Source organism: Acomys minous (assembly GCF_964271855.1).
Source record: "Acomys minous genome assembly, chromosome: 4".
NCBI lineage: Eukaryota > Metazoa > Chordata > Mammalia > Rodentia > Muridae > Acomys > Acomys minous.
In genome coordinates, this window is record NC_140486.1 from 47,509,270 (window position 1) to 47,532,927 (window position 23,658).

General features: G+C 43.9%; 1 protein-coding gene across 12 annotated transcripts in view; it reads right to left on the reverse strand.

Moving 5' to 3' along the window:
* RNF14 (ring finger protein 14) overlaps positions 1–23,245 on the reverse strand; it is a 36,124-nt gene extending 12,879 nt beyond the window's left edge. For 2 of the 12 annotated variants that reach the window (XM_084780336.1, XM_084780335.1), the window contains exons 1-7: positions 20,451–20,591; positions 17,498–17,668; positions 16,919–17,087; positions 15,757–15,908; positions 9,104–9,634; positions 7,349–7,577; positions 2,931–3,103 (exon numbers count right to left, since the gene is read on the reverse strand). In XM_084780336.1, the coding sequence (XP_084636462.1) occupies positions 2,931–3,103; positions 7,349–7,577; positions 9,104–9,634; positions 15,757–15,908; positions 16,919–17,072 (1,239 nt within the window). In that variant the 5' untranslated portion in view covers positions 17,073–17,087; positions 17,498–17,668; positions 20,451–20,591. Of the gene's footprint in view, positions 1–833; positions 965–2,930; positions 3,104–7,348; positions 7,578–9,103; positions 9,635–10,084; positions 10,195–15,756; positions 15,909–16,918; positions 17,088–17,497; positions 17,669–18,879; positions 19,029–19,691; positions 19,980–20,450; positions 20,705–23,164 lie in introns of those variants that run through there. The other 10 variants (XM_084780338.1, XM_084780341.1, XM_084780340.1 and 7 more) reach the window with 10 other exon arrangements.
* Between the last annotated feature and the right edge of the window lie 413 nt (positions 23,246–23,658).

Sequence of the window (23,658 nt, forward strand, 5' to 3'; positions counted from 1 at the left end):
ATGCACCCACTTAAGTGGGTGGGGGTAGGGTAGAGTAATGGTTCAGCCGTTAAGAGCACAGCTGCTCTTCCAGGGGGCCTGTGTTTAATTCCCAGCACCCACATGGTGGCTTTACAACCATCTGTACTCCAGTCCAATGGGATACAACCTGCTTTCCCAGCCTCCCTGGCACCAAGCACATATACATGCAGGCAAAACACCCATAAGCATAACTTTTTTTCTCCTACAAGGCAGGGTTTCCCTGTGTAGCTCTGGCTGTCCTGAAACTCACTCTGTACACCAGGCTGGCCTTGAACTCAGAGATCCTCCTGCTTCTGTGCCACCACTGTCTAGCTGTGTGTGTGTGTGTGTGTGTGTGTGTGTGTGTGTGTGTGTGTGTGTATTTTAAGGTAAGGGTAAAAAGTAATTTTTTTCAAGAGGTGTTTATTCTGACCATAAATTGTTTTCAAGGAGATTTAAAAATCACATGGAGGAAACTAGTTCTCCAACTCTAGCAACTTTAAAGAAAAAGCAAAAACAAAAACAACAACAACAAAAAGAAACCAAAATGGTATTTAGGAAACAAACTAGCCTGTATACCGGTATCAAAACATACCAGTGGTTCAGTGGTTAAGAATGCCTGCTGTACAATCACAAAGACAGGAATCTGGATGCTAGCACTCACCTAACAAACCAGGAATCCTGCAAACATCTGTACTTCCAACTTCACCTCTGAAAGACTATACCCTCTTGGGCCTCTGTTCATGCTCAGGTACACCTGTGCACACACCTACTCATGTATGCACACATACGTTTTTTAACTGCTGAGTCTAGGAAACCCTGTGGGTACAAACCTGTTAAAGCATGGAGAATCAGGATCAGTGAAGTGTTTGTAAGGGTTTGCTCTAGAGAGAGAACCCATGCAAATCCAGCAGAAATACTGCATACAGCCCGTACAGGTCATCTTGTTACAGCCATCTAATTTCTGGTGGGAAGGAGAAAGGAGAACAATACCAAGGCAGTAAAGGCAGAGGAGGATGCAGGTGCCACAACAACACGGTACACGCCCGCAGTCCTTTGTCCTTTCTCAGGGACAACTGATACACAGGCAACAAACACACTGACAATCACTTATGCTTACAATTTTGCACTGCAAGTAAAATACAGAAATTTTGAGCAGGTGTTCCTACAACTAGACACTTAGAAAAATCTCTTCTCATAAAAATAGACACAAATGAAGCATATGAAAGGAGCATGTCCTAGATTAGGACTAAGATGTCGCTTTATTTTCAGTACTAGAGATGGAATCCAGGTTATCTTACATGCGGGGCAGCCACTCTACCATTACGCTTTATCTCTCTACTTTTCCCCGGGCCTGGCAACCCTCCGGCTTCAGCTTCCCGGACGGCTGGGAATACAGACTATGCCAACAAGAATGGATTGAGTTTTAAATTTCTATATAAATCAAAATTAAGTTCTTCATTCTATCATAGGGCTTAGGCATATTAGAAGTGGTCAAATCTGATGCCACTTTCCTTAATGATGTAACTAAGGAATTATCATCAGTTTTAGTTACAATGTACAGGACTGGAAAAATCAAATCAAATGGAATGCTATGTTTTGATTTTAAAACCCATTAAGATTTTGGTGAGAAGAAATAGATTTGTCTGTTTGGCTCAGATTAATGGAGAAAATGTCTCCATTTCCTGAATACATATTCATTAAAAATATTTGCTATTTTGAAGGAGAAATAGTTCTGAAAAGTCAGATTTTTTTTTGAGACAGGCCCAGGCTGGCCTTGAACTGAGAGATCCCCCTGTCTCTGCCTCCCAAGGGCTGAGATAAATGGACACTACCATGCCTGGCAATTTTTTTAAAGATTTATTTATTATGTATACAATATAATCAAATCACATTATAGATGGTTGTGAGCCACCATGTGGTTGCTGGGAATTGAACTCAGGACCTCTGGAAGAGCAGTCAGTGCTCTTAACTACTGAGCCATCTCTCCAGCTCCGATTTTTTTTTAAACTGAGTCCCATGTTGGCCCTGAACTAGCAACATAGCTATGGGTGACCTTGAACTTCTATTTTTCCTGCTTCCACCTCCCACACAAACACAAAGACACCAATGTGCACTTCTATGTTTGCAGGGCTTCCTGCATTCTGAGCCAACACTAGCAACTGAGATACACTCCCAGCCACAGATAAAGACTTTAAAGAGATGGCTCCTTGGGTAAGAGCACCTGCTGCTGTTCCAGAAGACCCAGGTTTAATTTTCACCACTTACATGGTGGCTTACAGTCTAACTCCAGTTCCAGAAGACCCAAAGCTGTCTTCTGGCCTCTGCAGGCACCAGGCATGTACATGGTACACAGACAAACATGAAAGCAAACAGCCACACAGACAGAATAAAGTCTTTTAAAGCTGACTGTAGTGCTAATGTGCTCTCTTTGTAGCATGCTATTGCCTGTCCCTCTCAAAACTCATGTTAGGAATTTAGTTCCCACCGTGATGTTGGAACTTAGCCCGAACACTGTGTGTAGAAGCAGGGTCCTTGGGAGAAGATGAGGTGAGGTGAGGTCACCAGGCTGGAGCCGCATCATTGGACACGGATGGCTTTCTATGAGAGCACTGCCTGTGGAGACACACTCCAAAATGAGCTTGACAGCTTACCTAGCCTGTGGTACTGTCAGCAGTGAAAGGAAGTGGAACGGAGCACCAGCTGCTCAGCTTTGAGGTAGACACAAGTGAGATAACTATCTTTATATAAAAGCACTTTGAATAGAGACGCCCATGTGCACTTAAGGTCAGTAACTAGTGAAATTTAATTTTCCAAGTAAGGAGGCTGAATAGATGCTCAAATATGTTTTCTCCATACTATAACTATTACACCCGACCCACGGACTTGTGGCGTAGCTGCGTCCTCTAAGTCTGTCCTACGATGGTTACCTGGATGGGTGTTCCGCAGCAGGGGCAGCTCTTGGAGTTCTTTTCCAGCCAGTCTTTACTCTCCATCTCCTCCAGCGCCTTCTGAATCACCCTCTTGCCATAGCGCTGTTCCAAGAACCTCTTAGTAGCTTCATCTGCTTGTAGGTATTCATTTCGTACATCTATTAATTTCTCTAGAAAGTAAAAGAGAAAATTATGTTACTTTGCAACGTTGACTAAAAAACACTTTAAAAATGGTCATAATAGACGTGATGGTGCACAGCACTTAGGCAGAGGAAAGCAGATCTCACTGAATGAAGTTGAAAGCCCAGCCTTGTCTGCACAGAGAGTTGCAGGGTGAGAAACGCTGTCTTGAGAGAAAAACTATGAACAAAACAAAACAACAACAACAAAAAATTCCATAAAAGGGGCTGGAGAGATGGCTCAGAGGTTAAGAGCACTGGCTGCTCTTCCAAAGGTCTTGAGTTCAATTCCTAGCAACCACATGGTGGCTCACAACCACCTATAATGGTGGCCTCTTCTGGTGTGCAGGCGTACATGCAGGCAAAGTACTGTATACATAATAAATAATTGTGTTTTTTTGGTTTTTCGAGACAAGGTTTCTCAGTAACCTTGGCTGTCTAGACTCGCTTTGTAGAACAGGCTGGCCTCGAACTCACAGCGATCCGCCTGCCTCTGCCTCTGAAGTACTGGGATTAAAGGTGTGTGCCGCCATGCCTGGCTAAATAAATAAATCTTAAAACAAAAACAAAAACAAAAACTAAACTAAACAAAAAAACCACCAGTAATATTTAAATATAAAAAATTTAGGAGATTAGAGGGAGGAGTCGGAGACAAAAGGGGGCAATGGAGTAACTATTATAAAAATACATGCATATATAAAACTTTCATAATGAAATTGGGTGGTGGTGGTGGTGCACACCCTTAAACTCAGCACTGGAGACAGAGGCAAGCAGATATCTCTGTGAGTTCAAGGCCAGCCTGGTCTACAAAGTGAGTCTATGACAGCCAAGGCCACAGAGAAACAAACAAGGAAAAATTCATAACGAAACCCATTATTGTATATAAAATTAATGTCAATAAAAACCAAATATATTGTGTGTGAAAATGTGAGTGGTCTTTTGTTCTTTAGATCTGCATATTAGAAAAAGCTTTCAATATGGTGAAAGAAATCAAGACATACAAAAAGACTTATAATTAGAGTGGCCACTATTCATGTATCATAGGATTCAAGAGAGCATGCCTACACGACAAGCAGATAAAAGTTACATGTGCACACCTGACAGAGGAGAGAAGGAATGCCCCACCAGAAGAGTCAGGCTTGCTAAGGGGACACATTTCCCCTTTGACTTTGATCTTTCAGGATCAGTATGCTTAGGCAGCTGGCAACATTCGAAGTAAGAACTGGCTTGTCAAAAGGAACAAAAAGCCTGGGGGCGAAGTGGCAGAGTGTCTGCCTATGCTCCAAGTTCAACCCCCAATACCATCCCCCAACACCAAGATCTCTAAGTTGTAGACATGGATTCTACACTATATAAACACCAGCCACTATAAAACTCCAAGTTTTGACATATAGTAATAGTGACTAGATTTTGCTTTGTTACAGATGCTGAGAAGCTCTTCCTGGGGCAGGTGAGATGCCTCAGAGGGTAAAGAAACTGGCTGTCAGCTGGGCATGGTGTCGCATGCCTGTAATCTCAGCACTCGGGAGGCAGAGGCAGGCGGATCACTGTGAGTTTGAGGCCAGCCTGGTCTACAAAGCGAGTCCAAGACACCCAAGGCTGCACAGAGAAACCCTGTCTAGAAAAAAAAAAAAAAAAAAAAAAAAAGAAACAAACAAACAAACTGGTCTTCTGACTGCCACATTTCTCACCAAGGGATGAGTGTGCTTCCTACCACCAAAATAGACAGACAGACAGACAAATAAATAAATGTAAGCTTTAAAACAGTTCTTCCTTGAAGTAGGAGACTTAAGAACACTTGCTGCTCCTCCAGAGGACCTGGGTTCCATTTCCAGGACAAACGTTATCATGAGGCTCACAACCTGTAACTCCAGCTCCAGGGGAATGTAATGCCCTCTTCTGGCCTCCATAGGCACTACCCTCACATGTATATACCCATTCAAAAAAGAAAAATAAATTTAAAAGAAAAGTCTTTTCAGCTTTTACCCCAATATTCTTCAGCTGACTTATTCTGGTGCTCTACCACTTGAATAAAACAGGCAACCTTTTGCAAAGGTCCCAGTTGTAGACAAAGCTTTTGTTCACAATTGTATTCCTTTAATTTTTCAATATTCATTAAAGTCCTAGTTAATGACTTTTTATTTGAGGAATGGTGTATAGTGTGTGCATGTGAGTGTACAGATGTGTGTACCTGTGCACACAACTGTGGAGAAGACAGAGGACATCCAGCATCTTTCTCTGTCACTCTTTGCCTTACTCTCCTAAGATGCTGAAGCAGAAGCCTGCCATGTAAGCCAGGCTGGCTGGTCAGTGAGTCCTTGTCATCACATATGATGGGGTTTCAGGCATGTGTAGTCATTCCCAGATTTCTACTTGGGTGCTAGGGATTCAAACTCAGGCCCCCATGTTGGCATAGCAAGCATTCTTACCCACTGACCATCTCTCTAGACCTGCTCTTGTTCTTTTATTAGGCTCCGTTCTTCGTATTACTTAGAGATCTGTTCCTTTTAAGCAGTAGACACCTGAGGCAGCCTGTATTCTCTCCTCTCCTCTCCCTTTTCTTCCCCTCCCCTCTCCCCTCCTTCCCTCCCCCCCTCTCTGGTTTCTAGGGTTTTTTGGTTTTTGGAGACAGAATTTCTCTGTGTAGCCTTGGCTGTCCTGGAATCAATCTGTAGATTGAGCCTGGCCTCAAACTCACAGCCTCTGCCTCTGCCTCCCGAGTGCTGTGATTATAGGCCTGTGCCACCTTGCCTGGCACACCCTTCCTCTTTTTCAACTGTAAATTCTTAGCATATTGTGCATTCCCGTGGCATCATGGACATTTTTCTTATCTAATAACTCAAAGCATTTTTTTTTGTTTGTAAACATCTTAAAGACAAAAATTTATTGTTTAATACTCTCAAAATAACTATTTCATGGATGTGCATGTGCACTTATGCCCATACATGTGCACATACACATAGACTCTAATTCTGCTGAGCCCCCAAGCCTATGTGAACCTCTCGAAATGCATGAAACATTGCCCTTCTCTCAACAACAGGGTTAGAGAATAGAGACTAGCACAGTGCTTCAGAACAGCCTGAAGCATGAAGTGCCCTCATACTTCAGGCTACACGACTCTGCCCCCACGGACGCAGACGCTTCCTTGTGAGGAAAGGCAGTCTGCTGGCATTGCTGATCAGTGACTACACTGGCACCAGCAGCTACCACTCTGCAGTTTGCATATTAGCTCATTGTTCCTCACTTTACTGAGGACGAAAGATCAGTCTTCCTGTCAGGAATCAACACTTTTGCAAAAATACATTAAATTGAATTACTAGAGAGATTAATGACAACTACAAACTTAAAATTTGTAGAAGATCTGAGTTATTCTGAAATTGTTCTTAGTTTTTAACCCTGACTTTCAATTTCTCTATCTACCTTGTCAGACTCAAATAAGTGTAACAATACTCTTGCACGGCACTTTCGTTAGTTCTCCTCATTTTACACCACCTTTGGCGTACTCCTGTCATCTTCATTAACCTGAGAGAACGTAAGTTGACAAAAGGGCCCAATTCCCCAGGCCCTACCTGCATCAGAACCGGCAAGCATCTTCCCCTCCTGTACTCACTCCAGCAGAGGTGCTCAGTGAGAAGACGTCTGAGGACTGACAGGTGTATGTGCCAAAGAACCAAGGGTGGCAGTTTGGACGCATCTACCACCTGGGACCTGTGTGAATCCACGTTCACTGGCAGACTGCAGTGCCACTGCCTGGTCCTGCGTGCTTCCAGCAAAGCTGCCCTGATTTCCTAACTAAAACCCTAACTCCTCTTCCTCATCAGAACACGTCCTAACCTGCTCTTATGTTCTTCGTCCTCCTTAGCCCTTACCACTATCTACTCTCTATACTTCACTGTCTGTCACCCCCACCAGACTGGACGTCCCATGAAAGGCTTTTGTCTCCTCTGGTCACCTTTGTCCTACAGCCAAAGTAACAACTGACAAAAGTAATCGGTAAATGAGTATTTCACCCAGCACTCAGCAAGATGTGTCTGTACACCATATCTGCCACCAGGCCAGGGTACACTTGAGCAAAAGCTGGTCACAACTGGCATGCAACTCTACTTCTAACAGCGCTCTGACCTGGAGAGGAATATAAACATTACAGGTGGGAGGACTCTAAATGTATAAATGGAAGTCCCAGCCTTTCTGAGAGAGGGATACAGCACGGTGGTTGGGCTCACAGTTACAACATACCTGCAGATACTTTACATGGAGAAACCCCGTGATAGGTCAGTCTGCAGAAGGTACAGAAAGCAAAATTGCAGCTGGAGCAGATAGCCATGGTTCCGCCAGGCTCCTTCATCACAGGGAGCTGGCAGCATGGTCGGGGGCAGTACACCACGTCTGCCATTAGGTCCAAAGTTGACTGGAGGAGGAGGCGGTCATAACGGGCAAACAAGTCTGCTTCTACCAGCTCTTTGACCTGGGAGGGAATATAAAGCCCCATAGACCTGGTGATTTCCCAATTAGTTTGATCCTGACAAGATTCTTAGGCTGCTGATATAAAATAGATAGGTGCAAAATTCACACCTCTATTCTCATTTCAGCAGCAAAGGAAGTTTGCCAATAGTTTACACCTTTCAGGCAGGGGGTGAGGGGGTGGAGGGTGGAGAATGGTTGAGACGTGCTTTCCTATGTAGTCCAGAGTGGCTTTGAATTTTCAGCCATCCACTTGCCTCAGCCTCCCCTGCCTTTCTGTAACAGTCTATATCTTAGCTGGGATTGTAGTTTCATGGATCCACACATTGGTCAAAACAAAGGCCAAGCATGGTGGTGCATGTTTTTAGTCCCAATACTCAGGGGAGAGGGGCAGCTGGATCTCTGAGTTTGAGGTTAGCCTGGTCTACAGAGCTAGTTCTAGGCTATCCAGGGATATCCAGAGAAACCTTGTCTTGAAAGAGAGAGAGAGAGAGAGAGAGAGAGAGAGAGAGAGAGAGAGAAGATAGAAACCTGCCTGTGTATGTGTGTGCACGCATGTACTCACATATATTTCTGTGGGCTAAAAGACAACCTGAAGAAGTGGGTTTTCTCCTTCTATGATGTGGGTCCTAGAGGTTAAACTCAGGTCCTCAGGCTTGGTGGCCAGTGCCTTTACCTGCTGAGCCATCTAGCTGGCCCTGGTTTTGATTTTTGTGAGATGAGATCTCATACCGCCCAAATTAGCCTTGAACTTGCTACTCAAGTCAAGGATGATATTGAACACCTAATCCTCCTGCTGCTACCTCTGGAGTGCTGGGATTACAGCTGGTTGGGTGGCTATACAGCCATCTTACAGCATTCTTAATAGACACAACGTAAACTTGTGGAGTGCATCCAAGGACGTGGTCTAACCTATGAGTACTATCAAAGTTTGTGAAGTCTGGCGGTGATGGCATATGCCTCTAATCCCAGGACTCAGGAGGCAGAGGCAAGTGGACCTCTGTGAGTTCAAGGCCAGCCTGGTCTACAAAATAAATAAATAAATAAATAAATAAATAAACAAACAAATAAATGTTTGTGAGGATGGGTTTAGTGGGAGAGGGCTTGCCTAGCATGTGTAAGGTTTGGGGTTGATCCTCAACACTGGTAACAAATACATTAATTAAAATTCCTGTGGTAGCCAGGCATGGTGGCGCACGCCTTTAATGCTAGCACTCTGGAGGCAGAAGCAGGCAGATCATTGTAAGTTTGAGGCCAGCCTGGTCTACAAAGCGAGTCTAGGACAGCCAAGGCTACACAGAGACCCTCTCTTAAAAAAAACAAAACAAAACAAAATTCATGTGGTAACGTGGTGGCCTACATCTACAATGCCAGCACTTGGGAAGTGAGGCAGGAGGTCATGAGCTTGAGTCCAGTCTGGGCTATATAGAAAGATCCTGTCTCAAAAAGAAACAAAAGACAAGTTTCCAAGATGTTTCCCTTTGTGAAAAAGGCCTACAGGGCCATGTGACATCAAGAGTGTATGCTTACCTGGCCAGGAGTAGCCACTGAAGAGCACTTTGGTTCTGGACAGTTGAGGCATTTGACTTGCCCGTCTTTGATCTGGATTTCAAAGTAGTCCTTAAGACAGGCTTTGCAGTACACGTGTCTGCACTCCAGGAAGTACATGCACTCACTACCCAGCTTCTCGCAGAAACAGATGTTGCACAGGAACAATTTACTGTTGAAGCACTTCATCTGCTGAGCTTGATTGAAGTCCAAGATTTCCTGGATCAGGCTTGACAATGACTCTACATCCTGCACAGCTCTCTCGTCCACAGTTTCCTCTTGGTCTACATCAGACCCAGCAGCTCCTCCCAAATCCAGCTCTGCGCTGGAAGAGGCCTGAGCTGTCGTCCTTCTCTGAACTTTATTCTGAGACCCCATCTTGAGCTCAAAAGGGGAGACGATATTCAGGTAGGTGAGGGTCTCCTCCTTAAGAAACTGCATCCAGGCAAACAGCACCACGCTGCCTCGGTGCTCTTCCCATAGGTTGTCTAGGTGCTTGCAGAGAGCAGAGAGCTGGGAGAAAGCACACGAGGATGCTGAGTTTGAAAAGATAATGCTGTACCTGTTCCTGATCTTCCTAAGGATCTTGAGACTTATGTTAATGTAACTCCCAGACACTACTTTTTCTATCAAAATAGTACCAACACTCTCACCTAAATATTCCTTAACCTACTCAGCAACAGGAGCCAGAGTAAATCAAAGGTGGAATCTAGCAGGAGCATGAAGACAAGAGAAATGCCAAATGCTGCAGGATATAGAACCAGACTGCTATTTAAGCTACTTAAACAAAACTTTTAGCATCACTCTGTCTCTCATTTGTTAGAAAGGAATATTATTCTAAAAGGAACTGTTTCTCTGCCCTTCCTTATGGGTGACCTGGACCGGTGATTAGAAAAGGACACTAGCTAGAAGCCCCGAAGGGTCTCACAGCACTTGTTTCGGGTGGTAAAATTCAATAGTTACCTGTGTTCTCTTCTCCCACACCCTTCCTGTTCCTCTTTTGGATTAACTGTACTTCCTATAACAAATCTATCCAACAGAACTTTGTGAGGCACACAGGAAGAGTAAATGGGCTGAAACAAAAAGAAAGATAAACGAAAATAAAAGTATCATTCAGAACTGGGGACACAGCTCGATGGTAGAGTGCTTGCTTACCTCGTCCATAAGAAACAACAGAAAAAAACATTCGACAAAGGACAGCTTCCTCAATACATGGTGCTGGATAAACTGGATGTTCACACTCAAAAGATCCACTAAATGCACACCCCTACACATTCACCAGTTACAAAATCAACCCAACCTTGAGGAAAGCTTTTATCAAAAGGAACAACTTCTGCAGAGCACAGAACAACTGAGGGGACAAGGCACCAGGTGGAAGAAAATAGTCATGGTGCACATACCACCTGGCCAGGGTCCATGCCCAGTATACACAACAAGCCCCAAAAGCACAAACCTGATTCTTTTCCCTTTTTGACAGCACTGCTGATGGGACCCAGGGCAAACGTCCTATCCTGAGTTGGGCCTCTCTGCTTTCTTGTCATTTTTTATTGAGAAAGAACCTTGTTAAACTGCCCAGGTTTGCCTTTTTAAAAATGTATTTATTTTGTATGTAGTTATATGTGGACACAGACATACATGTGCCATGGCATATATGTTGAGGTCAGAGAACAACTTGAAGCAATAAGTTCTCTCCTTCCACTACATGGGTTCCAGAGCTCAGACGCAGGTCATCAAACTTGGTGGCAAGGCTCTGAGCGATTTTACAGATCTAGCCCTTAAACCTTTGATGTTCTTGCCTCAGCTTCCTGAAGAGGTGGGATCAAAAGCTACTGCTACCACACCTGGTTTACACAATATGATATTTAAGTAGGCAAATAAAGCCTGGGGTATTACTCCATAGTAGAAAACATACATAGCATGCACAAAGCCATAGGGTTTTTTTGGGGGGGATTGTTTTTTCTGGGTCTCTCTGTGTAGCCTTTGGCTATCCTGGACTAGCTTTGTAAACCAGGCTGGCCTCCAACTCACAGCCGATCCACTGCCTCTGCCTCCTGCTGGGATTAAAGGCACTATGCCCAGCAACTTAGCCCTAGGGGTTTTTTGTTTGTTTGTTTTTGTTTATTTGTTTCTCCCTGCCCCCCCCCCAACAGGGTTTCTCTGTGTAGCTTTGGCTGTACTGGAACTCAGGCTGGCCTTGAACTCAGAGATCTGCTGGCCTCTGCCTCCTCAGTGTTGGGATTAAAGGTATGTGCTACTACTGCCGCCCTGCCAAATCCCTAGGTTTAATCCCCAGTACCATTTAAAAAAAAATTATTCATATATTATATACAGTATTCTACCTGCACGTATGCCTGCATGTACACCTGCACACCAGAAGAGGGCACCAGATCTCATTATAGATGGTTGTGAGCCACCATGTGGTTGCTGGGATTTGAACTCACGACCTCTGGAAGAGCAGACAGTGTTCTTAACTACTGAGCCATCTCTCCAGCATCCCCAGTACCACTTTCAATACACACACAAGGGCAGTACCTAACAGACAATTCTTAAATAAAGACATGCAAGTTTCAGACAAAGCTCATGAAAAAAGCTCAGTGTCACTAACTGAGGTGATATAAAACCCAGACACAGTGAGGCACTGACTTACTCTAATAAAAATGGCCATCATCAAAAAGACAAGTGTTGAGGCTGGACATGGTGGCCCATGCCTTTAATCCCAGCGGGAGGCAGAGACAGGTGGGTCTCTGTGAGTTCAAGGCCAGTGTGTCTACAAAGTGAGACCAGGACAGCCAGGGCTAGAGAGAGAAACCCTGTCTCAAAAAACCAAAAACCAAACCAAAACAAAACAAAAAACAGTATGAGATTATGTGTATAATATACACTCTCCCGTGTGGCAGAGGTATTCTTATTACCAAGAAAGGAAATAATCTAAATATCCATCAACAGCTGGGTGAATAACAATGGAATATTGCCTATCTACAAAAAAGAAAATCCTCTTGTTTACAACATGGGTGAAATTGGGAATCACTGTGTTAAGTGAAATGAACCAGACTCAGAAACATAAGTCCTGAGTGAGTTTGTTCATATGTACAATATAAAAGTTAACCTCAGCTAGGCATGGCAGGGTATACCTTTAAGGAGAGGCAGAAGAATTAGGAGTCTGAGGTCAGCTTGGATTACATGAAACCACATCTTTTTTTTTTTCTTTCTTTCTTTCTTTCTTTTTTTCTTGTTGTTTGTTTTTTGTTTTCTGAGACAGGGTTTATGTAGCCTTGTCTGTCCTGGACTTGCTAGCCTCAAGGCCTGTCCAGGCTGGCCTCAAACTCACATCAATCCACCTGCTTCTGCCTCCCGAGTGCTGGGATTAAAGGCATGATCCACCATGTCCAGCTTCCCTTTCTTTCTCTCTCTTCCTTCCTTTATTTTTCTTTCTTGGTTTGTTTGTTTGTTGAGACAGGGTCTCTTTGTATAGCCTTCGGTGTCCTGGAACTGGCTCTGTAGACCAGGCTGGCCTCAAATTCAGAGATCTGCCTGCACCCCTACTACTGCCTGGCTTTTATTTTTAAGGAGAGGGGGCTGGAGAGATGGCTCAGCAGTCAAGAACACTGGCTACTCTTCTAGAAGACCCAGATTCAGTTCCCAGAATCCACAGGGTGGCTCACAACCATCTGTAACTCAGTTCCAGGAGATGCCATGCCCTCCTCTGTGGACACTGCATTCATAAAAAGGCAAAACACTTATACACATAAAATAACAACGTTTAAATAATAAAAAAGAACAAAAGTAAACACAAAACAGTTCATTTTACAGAATTTGAGTTACCAGAACAAAAAAATCCCATGTGCATACAGTAGGGCAACATTGGTAATAATGTGATAATAATGTGATAGCACAAGCCTAAAATCCTAACACCTGAGAGGCAGAGAGAGGCAGGGCGACTGTGGGCTTAAGGCCACAGACTACATGAATCCCTGACTGAAAACAAACAACAAAAGTGTATCTCAAAAACTAGAAGGGGGAAAGCCTGAAGAAAAGATTTTGAATGTCCTCACTATAAATAAATAATAAAGGGCTGGAGAGATGGCTCAGAGGTTAAGAGCCCTGACTGCTCTTCCAGAGGTCCTGAGTTCAATTCCCAGCAACCACATGGTGGCTCACAACCATCTATAATGAGATCTGGTGCCCTCTTCTAGAGTGCAGACAAAACACTGTATATGTAATAAATAAATCTTGAAAGAAAGAAAGAAACACAAGCGTAGTAGCACATGCCTTTAATACCAGCACTCGGGAGGCAGGGACTGCTGAATCTGTGAGTCTATGAGTTCCAGGACAGCCTAAGCCTGGTTTACAGAGTGAGTTCCAGGACAGCCAGGGCTATTACACAGAGAAATCCTGTCTCAAAAAAACCAAAAAAGACAAAAAGGAAAGAAAAAAAAAAAAAAAAAAAAAAAAACAAGAAACACAACCAATTAAAACCTCAATTCTCTGTGTAAGAAATTATTTGATGGGCCAGGCATGATGGCGCATGCCTGTGATCCCAGCACTCAGAAGGCAGAGGCAGACGATCTCTGTGAGGTCTAGGCCAGCCCAGTCTACAGAGTGAGTTCCAGGACAGCTAGGGGTACACAGAGAAACTCTGTCTCAGAAAACAACAATAAAAAAGAACTTTTTTGATAAAGAACTCTAGTATAGTTTTATCTAAAGACAAGAGCAATGAATCCTTCCCTAAGCCCTAGTGCTCCCAAAGCTAGCGATAAGTAGACACTAGAATCTGAAAGCGCATCACTTATCCAAAGACTCTATCCCTCTTGTGTGCATGTGTGTGTCAAAGTATGCAGAGTAGCAGTAATTCTATGGAACTATATGAGGCTCTGAACACCTAAAGAATTTGCCAAATGTCAGGGATTTAAAACTCACAAATGGGGCCGGGCAGTGGTGGCGCACGCCTTTAATCCTAGCACTCAGGAGGCAGAGGCAGGCGGATCGCTGTGAGTTCAAGGCCAGCCTGGTCTACAAAGTGAGTCCAGGACAGCCAAGGCTACACAGAGAAACCCTGTCTCGAAAAACAAAAAACAAAAAACAAAAAACAAACAAACAAACAAAAACCTCACAAATGGTGAGTCTCAAGAGATGATGAGCTGCCATCCACCCTCTGCTTTGGACACATTGTTACAATATCCTTCCTATTCTACAAGCATTATGCCCTTAAAGTTTAACTTCCTTTTTAAACTGTAATCCTAATTCTTGCAAAAGTACCTTTATGGGAAAGATAAGACCAAGTGGGTTGTTGCCCACATCTAATCCCAGAAGGCCAAGGGAGGAGGGTTCTGAAGATTTAGCCCATCCTACGCTAGGTGCAGAACTCTACCTTCAAAAATAAACAAACATATCAAAACCATAGGACTAAATCCAGGTGTGGTGGCACTCTCCTGTAATCCCAGACTCCGGAAGCAGAGGTAGGTGGATCTCTATGAGTTCAAGGCCAGCTTGGTCTATAAAGAGAGTTACAGGACAGCCAAGGCTACACAGAGAAACCCTGTCTCGAACACCGCCCCATCCCCCACCCCACCCCCACAAAAAACAAAACAAACAAACAACAACAACAACAACAACGAAAAAAAAACCCCACACAACTAAAGGAAAAAACAAATGAGTTATTTCCTTAAGGTCAACAACTGACAGCTCTTGTCTTTGTATCAGCTTATCAATCTTCATAACTTCTAGAAGAGTAGCTATTGATCTATCACATCTCAGAACACTACTAGCTTCAAGTCATATTTATGTCTTAATCAAATAGTGAAGTTGAAGAGAGGTGCTTGAAGGCTCCAGGCATAAATGATATAGAGACAGAAATGGTAATTACCCTGGTTTGATCTATGCATGCTGTACATAACTGAAATGTCACACGTGGCCCCATAATATGTACAATTATTACCTGTTAATAGAGCAGTTGAGGTTATTAGAAAAGGATGAGCAGCCCAGAGAGGAGGAAGGTTTTCAATGTACGGTCTCACCCTTACAAAGCAGCTCCGAGAACTGCATACATTTCTCTTTGTGCACTTACAGCTAAGCAATACTAAGTAACAATTACCCATTATTAATACACAGATTTTTGTGGAGAAGCATTTATTACATTTATTCAGGAAATTTGCTTATTATAGTTATTTAGCTCAATTTTCTGTTGTAATTACAATTAAAGCATTTATGGAATAAATAAGAAACTAAGAAAAATAATATCAGTATCTAAGGAAAATGAGGACTCGTCTCTAGGAAAAGAAGCAATACACTTGACTAAACATCTCTGCTGCTGTAATTCATGAGGATTAATTAAGCTTTGTTTTCTTTCTTTCTCTTCCTTTCCTTCTCCAGTACCTGAGTCTAGGACCCAGGGCCTTGCACACGCAAGGTTAAGAATTCTACCACTGATCATACCCCCAGACCTGCCATTCTTTCTAAAAACATCAAGTATTTTCAACTCATTAGCATTAGGATTCATGAACACTAGGGGAAAATTTACAAAACCAAAGCCATTTGTTCTTTATGCACTAAGTTAAAGATCACCAAGGTAGTATTCAATTAAAGATGCTTTCGAAAGTTTCTAAAAATGGATAGGAGAAATTAAGTTTTGGGTCTACCTGAGTTGGTGACAGCCATTTGCCACTAAGTGTGAATGAAGGTGGGGAGGAAGATGGATAATCTGGTGGCAGTTCAAAGTTCAGCACAAGTGGTGGCAGAAAGCAAATGGTGTATTCAAAGCCACTATTCTGGAGACACTCATTTGAATTGCCTGAACCAAAAACAAAAATCAGAAAGGATCAGTTGACCAACACTGGAGCGCCCGAAAGGACTGAGCAGTGCTCAGCCTGATGTTTCAGTCCAGAGGCAAGAACCCTCCCTCCCACAGCACTTTCCCCCCTTAACGTGGTTAATTCCCTAGTTTCTGCCTTCAAAAGCAAAACCACCACCTTAGGAGCCCTTGAAAAATCTACTTAGGTGCCCTGTCATGCACAAAGTCACACAACTCATTCTTTCAAACCCTCCCTAGCACAATTCCTAACACTAATGACAAAGTATTGCACAATGTTTTGTTTCATTGGTGGTTTATGGTAGACAAAGACACAATCTAGAGAAAAAGACATTTATTTCTATGAAACAACCATGACTTTATGAAGACCAACATATGCCAACCAGTCATGAATCGGTTGGGGAAGTTTGTGCCAATAAAACAGTATCAGGCTTGAGGATGTAAGCTGGCACACACACCTGGGACTACAGGTTCATCTGCGTGGTCTCAGGCTCTAGAGAAACAGTGAGACAACATGGTCTCTGCAAGTGAGCAAAACAGTTCTGATTTTCTCCAACAAGAGGTGGCAGAGTAACAGCATGTCCCATACCTGTCCACAGCAGTTGCCCTGATTCTAGAAACTAAGCAGAATCAACCATGTGGCACTCAAGTGCTCCAAGAATCTTCACGACTGCACATTACTGTCTGTTCTCTTTGGTTACGTCCAATAATCAACGCCTGTGCTGATCAACTACTAATTAGAAGACTAGGCTGCATGAAATATGCAGGATATCTCAATTCAGTGGTCAAAAAGACAGCATCAAATAAAAAAAAAAAAGTTTTTACCCACCACCCAATTTTCTTTTAAAAACAGAAAACTGCATTCAATCTGTGCCTCTAATACTTATTAATAATCCCTTAGGGCTATATACACAAACGACAAGTAAAATATAATAAGAAGTTGTGAATGATTTTTATTTAGGAAGATCTGTGTTAAGATATTATTAACTAACCGCTCACAAAGATCTTGAAATTCTGCGGCAAATCCAAATAGATCCTGGTTTCCCCGCCTTGGACAGACTCTGCTTTTCGAAACTCATCAGCATCATAAATGCTCGCCAGGGCCAGTAGCTCATCCTCCTGGGCCTCCAGGTCTTCTGACGACATTGACTTTCCTGAGAGCTGAATACAACCATTCAAGTCAGTTAAGAACAGAAAAAGCGCACAGCTGGGGTAAGTTTCATGGTACATAAAAGTCCTCATCAACTACTACAGAGGACTTATCAACTCTTTCTGCTGAACCCCTAGAACGCTGCCAGGGTGGAGGCGGCGCACAACGGGGGCTGGTCTCAAACAAAACAAAAGTGAGAATGTGTTTTGCATTCTAAAAGATAATGCTACAAAATCTGAGCATCCATTTAAATGGCACTATTTTCCTCTTCGTTTTTTATTTTTTCCTAAACCCCACCCTCATATCTGAAACAATCCTATTTTCTAAAAAATATTGCTTTTCCTCAGCAGTTGTTCTACCATGCTTAAGCTTAGCTCTGTCTGAAGCACAGTGACATGTTCCATTTTAGGTCACTTAGTACCTGTTAGTAACAACCAGGAGAAAAGGATATCAACACTGCAGTCTGTACTTCAGTTGGGCTTGGAATTTGTGCAAATCCCATTTACTTTCTAGCCAGTGGAGCTGAGACTGAAGCTGGGTAACAAACTAAGATGTGGGACTGGAGTCGGATACACTACAGAAATTCTGCCATCTGCAAAGAAAGAAACAGGAAGGATGAGTGAGGACACTCCAGCTTCAAAGTCCCCACCTAAGTCACACACCACACACTCTAACACATCAACCCTAACCCACTAGAGCTCTCCCAGGACAGACTGCCTCACGTGGTCAAAGGGCACCTGCACGGTCCCCAGTTAAGACACCTTATCAGAGTGCCCTCAGCCCTGGAACTGAGGCACTTCTACGAGATAACAGGACACCACGCCCAGAGGACATCTTAAATTTGCTGTTTGCTTTCTCCTTTCCTCTTCTGCTTCTGTGACTTCACTCCCCATCCTTTCTACCTTCAATTCTCACCCGCTTATAAAATAACCTCGCACGTGATCTAGTTAACTCTGACGGTAGGATAACATTTTAAAACAAGGGCAGGCGTGTACACGTAAGAATTACTCTAGTGGCTGAGCACTGTAACCTGTACACCTGTAACCCCAGCACTCTGGGGGGCAGCTGGTTCTCTGTGCGTTCGAGGCCAGCCTGGTCTACAAAACTACTCCAGGACAGCCAAGGCTAACATAGAGAAACACTATCTCAGAAAACACAACAAAACCAAAAAACTAAAACCAAAACAAACAAAAAAGAATTACTCTAAGTGTTTACAGCCACACTTCTATGACTGAGGTCACTGTGGAAGACAGACCCCTAAAGTTCATTTTTAGAGAAGTGTGGCCCATACATGGGTTATGAAACCTGAGGAACAGCTTGAAATTATATGCAAAAATGTTACATAACACTAACGTTTAAGCCATATCCTCAGAAATTATTCCCAAATAAATCAGTATCAATTAGTGTACACTTACAGAGCACCAACTGCGTAGGGTACTAGGTCCAGTTACATTACCTTAGTGAATCTTTAACAATCTAACCAGAAAGTAGCACACAGTGAGGATAGATTAAGCCTTTTGTTTCTTTGTAAACAAAGAATTTCCAGACATGAGAGATGTATTTATTGACTTCCTGGTTTTAGGTTAGCATTCTCCATCTTGTGTGCACATCAAAATCTCCTGAAGAAATTGCTTTTTAAATTCCAATACCCAGGCCATATTTAAGAACAATTAAGTCTGGCCTCTACAGTCGGGTTGGCTTTTTTCCCCCAACAACTTTTTAGGGGGGAAAAAAAAGACTACAAATAGATTTATTGCATTTTCATACATAATTTGATTCTGTTGAAATTACACACTTACACACACACATACATACATACACACAGCCTTGAACTCCTGGTCAGGTGGTGGTGTTGCACAGCTTTAATCCCAGCACTTGGGAGTCAGAGGCCAGCCTGGTCTACAGAACAAGTTCCAGGACACCCAGGGCTACAAAGTTAAGCCTTGCTCCGTCTTAAAAAATAAAAAATTAATTAAACTCCCTCCCCCGTCTTTTCTGCATCTCCCTTTGTACCCCCCACCCCCTTTAGCAAACTCCTCCTGCTTTTCCCGTTCATGTCACGTACGCTCTGCTCCTCTACTTGCGTCCTGAAAGCCTCCATTTGCCCTCTCATGGTCTCCTTTCTCGTTTCCTAACCTAGTCTCACACACAAAACACAGAACGCTTCACGAATTTGGATGTCATTCCAGCACGGGGGCCTTGCTAAGCTTTGTATCATTTGAGCTTCAGCATATGTGCTGCCAAAGACAGCACACGCCTAGTTTCCCAAGTGCAGATGATTCCAGTATGCAGGCCGGGCTGACACTCCTCACACCTCGTAACACCTATTCCATCTGACGCCAGCTCAACATGAAGGCTGGGCACAGGCGGCCCCTACCCTCCCGGCTGCTAGCTCTCACTTCCTCTTGAGCCCATCTAGACTTTGAGGGCAACCTCTAAAGTCCCAACTCCACAGAGCAGTTTCCCAACAGGCACTGTCTTCGGTATAAAATCGAGTCTTGCACCTCCTCTCCTGTTCGCCTGCACGAGGTCCTCACGGGACAGGCCCAAGTCTCCCATCTACCTACTATACTACTCTTAAGTACCTAGCAGTGTCGTGGGCACTGAGAAAATACCTGGAGTAAAACGCAGTGAGCTGGAGGGGAGGACTAGCGGCATAGGATTCAGTGGGCACTCACTCACACTCCGCTAGAAGCAGGACGTTGGGTCTGTTGCCACAGTAACACTGGTAGGAACAGTAACAATTACTGCGTTCTTACCGGCGTCGGGCACTACGCTTAGGCCCTTTCAATGCGGTAACTGACACTAGACTCCACAATCACATGAAACAAGTCCTATTACTATCTTCATTAACCAAAATTAGACAAATGGCAGCCTGGGCTCTTTTCTGGGGCATCTCTGGACACACACACAAAAAAAGGCCTATTTTTCCTCTGTAAGCCGGGAACAAGAATAAACCCTGGCAGCACCAAAGTTTAATAATTCTACTGTAGAAACCGGAAGCCGCTCCTCCGCCGGGTTTCCCTAGCTTGGGAAAATCCTCCTCATCTTCCTCGCCACTCCCTGCAGCTCCGGCGCTGGGGTCAGCCCGGGTCTGGCCCCCGCCGTCTGCCAATCGCCATGCAGACTTATTTGTGTGACTCCCCAGCAACACCTGGCAGGATCTGGCAGGACCACGGGGCCGGGGTTGGCAACCGCACAGAGGAGCTTGGCCCTAGGGCGTGCTGGAGGGGCAAGGCCCGTCCGCCCCGCCCTGTCCCCCTCCGCGCCCACGGATCCCGCCGCCCCGTCCCGGGCAGGGGAGCCGGGTGTCCCCAGAGCAGGCCGGGCCATTCGGCTCTGCCTCGCGTGCTAACAGCGCGTCTCCGCCGTACCTTCCGGCCGCCCCTCCGAGCCCGGCCCCAAAGTTCCGCACTACACCCTCGCCCTGGGCCCCGCAACACGCCCGCCGGCCAGGCCTGGAGACACCGGGCTGCACCCGAGCACCGCCTCTTCCGTCTCCAGACCTGTCAGCTGAGCCGGGCGGACGCAGGCGTGGGGAGGGAGGGCTCTGCGCAGCCGCTGTGAACGCCTCTGACTCCTGAGCGCCCTCCACAGACCGTGGAAAGAGCTGCAGACGCCGCCGCCTACTCTACCGGAAAGCTCAAATCGCCCCGAATTTGGTACAAACGCAGGTTCTGACCAGCGAATTCAGGCTTTTACTAAACTCTAGAACTACCTAGGGGGCAGAGACTCGTTTAACAATCAATCCCACCCCAGCACTTGGGAGGCAGAGGCAGGTGTATCGTTGTGAGTTCGAGGCCAGCCTTGTCCACAAAGTGAGTCCGGGACAGTCAAGGCTACACAGAGAAACCCTGTCTCAAAAAAAAACCATAAAAACAAAACAAAACAAAACAAAACAATCAATCCCACCGGGCGCACGCACGCCTTTAAAGCCAGCACTCGCGAGGCAGAGGCAGGAGGATCGCTGTGAGTTCGTAGGCCAGCCTGGTCTACAAATCGAGTCCAGGACAGCCAGGGCTACACAGAGAGACCCTATCTCAAAAAACCAAAAACCAAACCAAACAAAACAAAAAACTCATTAACTCACTGCGTATATGATAATAGTAACTGCCGCCGTTTCTGAGCAGTTGGAGGCGTCAAGCATTGTACTCAGTGTTATATGTACACTTTCCTGCTCTTTACCAAAACCTTATGATTCGGGTTCTGTTTGCTAGTCTCATTTACAAAGGAAATTGAGACTCAGCTTCAATAAGTTACTAAAAGCCAAATGATTATTGACACAGTGAGCAGGATTTTAAATTGCATTTCCTGTTACGTCCCAGCATTATAGAAACATTAACTAAAATGGACCTAAGGTTTAAATGTGAGGGGCAAAAACCATAAAACTCTAGGAAGTAAATATGGGGGTAGGGGACCTTCAAGAACTCAAAGGCAGCATATATAGATTTATAAAACTTAGAAACATTTGTGCATCAACAGATGCTACTAAGGAAGGGAAAAGACAACCCACACTATAGAAAATATTTTCAAATTATACATCTAATGAAGATGTATCACCTAAAATATATAACTCCTGTGAGCCTGAATATCACAGCACTGCAGAAACTCATGCAAGAGGATTGAATGTCCTAGGCTGACTTGGGCTACATGAAGAAACACTGTCAAACATAGTGGGACCAAAGAAAATAAAAAGATTTGATGCATATATAGATAAATAACTGGGAATTTTCACACTCTGATGGTGGAATGAAAAAAATGATACAGCCACTGTGGGAAAGTTTGGTTGGTCCTCAGGAAAGCTAGATATAGAATACTACAAAGCAATTCTATTTTTTTTTAATTTTCATTTTTCATTTTATGTGCATTGGTGTTTTGCCTGTATTGCATATATGTCTGGATAAGGTTGTCAGATCTTGGAGTTACAGTTGTGAGCAGCCATGTGGGTGCTGGGAATTGAGCCAGTTCTCTAGAAGAGCATTTAGTGCTTTTAACTACTGAGCCATCTCTCCAGCCCAGCAATTCTATTATTAGGTATACTAAAAAAATAAAAAATAAAAAATTGCATCAACACTTGATTAATGTATACAAGAGCCAAAAAAATTGAAAATCCAAAGCTCCATCAAGGAATGAACAAAATGTGGTCTATCCAGCAATGGAATATTATTCAGCAATTAAAAATAATATACTGATATGTGCTCCAACATGGATGAACCTGGAAGCCATGTCAAGTGAAGTCAGATATAGAAGGTCACACTGTATATTTTCCCACTTATATGAAATGTCTGTAGTAAGCAATGTGGTAGCAAGTAGGTCAGTGGTTAGCAGGAGGGAGAGATGGCATGTAACTGTTAATGTGTATTTTTTGAGGATGAAAATAATGTGGAATTAGGCTGGCCGGGCGGCACACTCCTTTAATTCCAGCACTCGGGAGGCAGAGGCAGGTAGATCTCTGTGAGTTCAAGGCCAGCCTGATCCTCAAAATGAGTCCAGGGCAGTCAAGGCTACACAGAGAAATCCTGTCTCAAAAAAACAAAACAAAATAATATGGAATTAGCAGTAACCATTGTACAGTGTGATGGATGTATTAGACACCACAGACTGTATTTTTTTTTCCTTTTTTTCTTATGTTTTTTAGAGACAGGGTTTCTCTGTGTAGCCTTGGCTGTCCTGGATTCCCTTTGTAGACCAGGCTGGCCTCGAACTCACAGAGATCTGCCTGCCTCTGCCACCCAAGTGCTGGGGTTAAAGGCATGTGCCACCACTGGCCGGCCTGACTGTATATTTTTTAAGGGTTACTTTTTAGTACAGGTGAAGTATATCTCTATTAAACAAGAGGGAACTTCCATAGCATTGGTCCTGACATTTAAACAGAATGCGGAAATGTTGCTCTACTCCTGAGGCCATCAAGCTAGTGTGCTCTGAATTATCTAATAAACTCCTGTGTTCTCATTCTGCATTATTCTCCCCCAACTGGAAAACAAAAACAAAAAGTGAATTGCAGATCTGGGACTCAAGCCAAGTACAGGATTCCTGAGGTCTTAACCAAGTGAGATTCTCTGGGATAGATACCGAGTGAAACACGTACCCCTTTAAAGAGAGAAAGGAGACCCCCTCCAACGAGACCAAATACCTGGAGGCCTCTCAGATGTAAAGAGCAAAGGGGTTCAAGAATCAGCTCAAGAGAGTCCCAAGGTTGGAGCTGAGGCTGGATTGTGACATCGTGCCATGACCTCACACCAGAGGTCACAGCACTGAAAGGAAGGGAGTGTTTCAAAGCAGAAACAATAATTTGATGCAAGTTAAAAGCAAATTGAAGACTTAGAGTATAGTTTTGAGAAAAAGATTGGCTAGAACCTTTTAATAAATTTTGTCTTTGGACTCCATGAAAACAGCAGGCTTTTCTCTCTTTGGTTTCATGTGCTTGGTTAGTTTTTCAGATTGAACTTTTCCCTTGTGACCAACTCTCTAGTCTATTAAGCATTTTATGTACTTTACCTCATTTAAAAGCCCAGGACCCCATGACTTAAGTAATTTTGTCTCCTTATTTTGTAAAGAAAGAAATTGTGTTACTAGGATGAA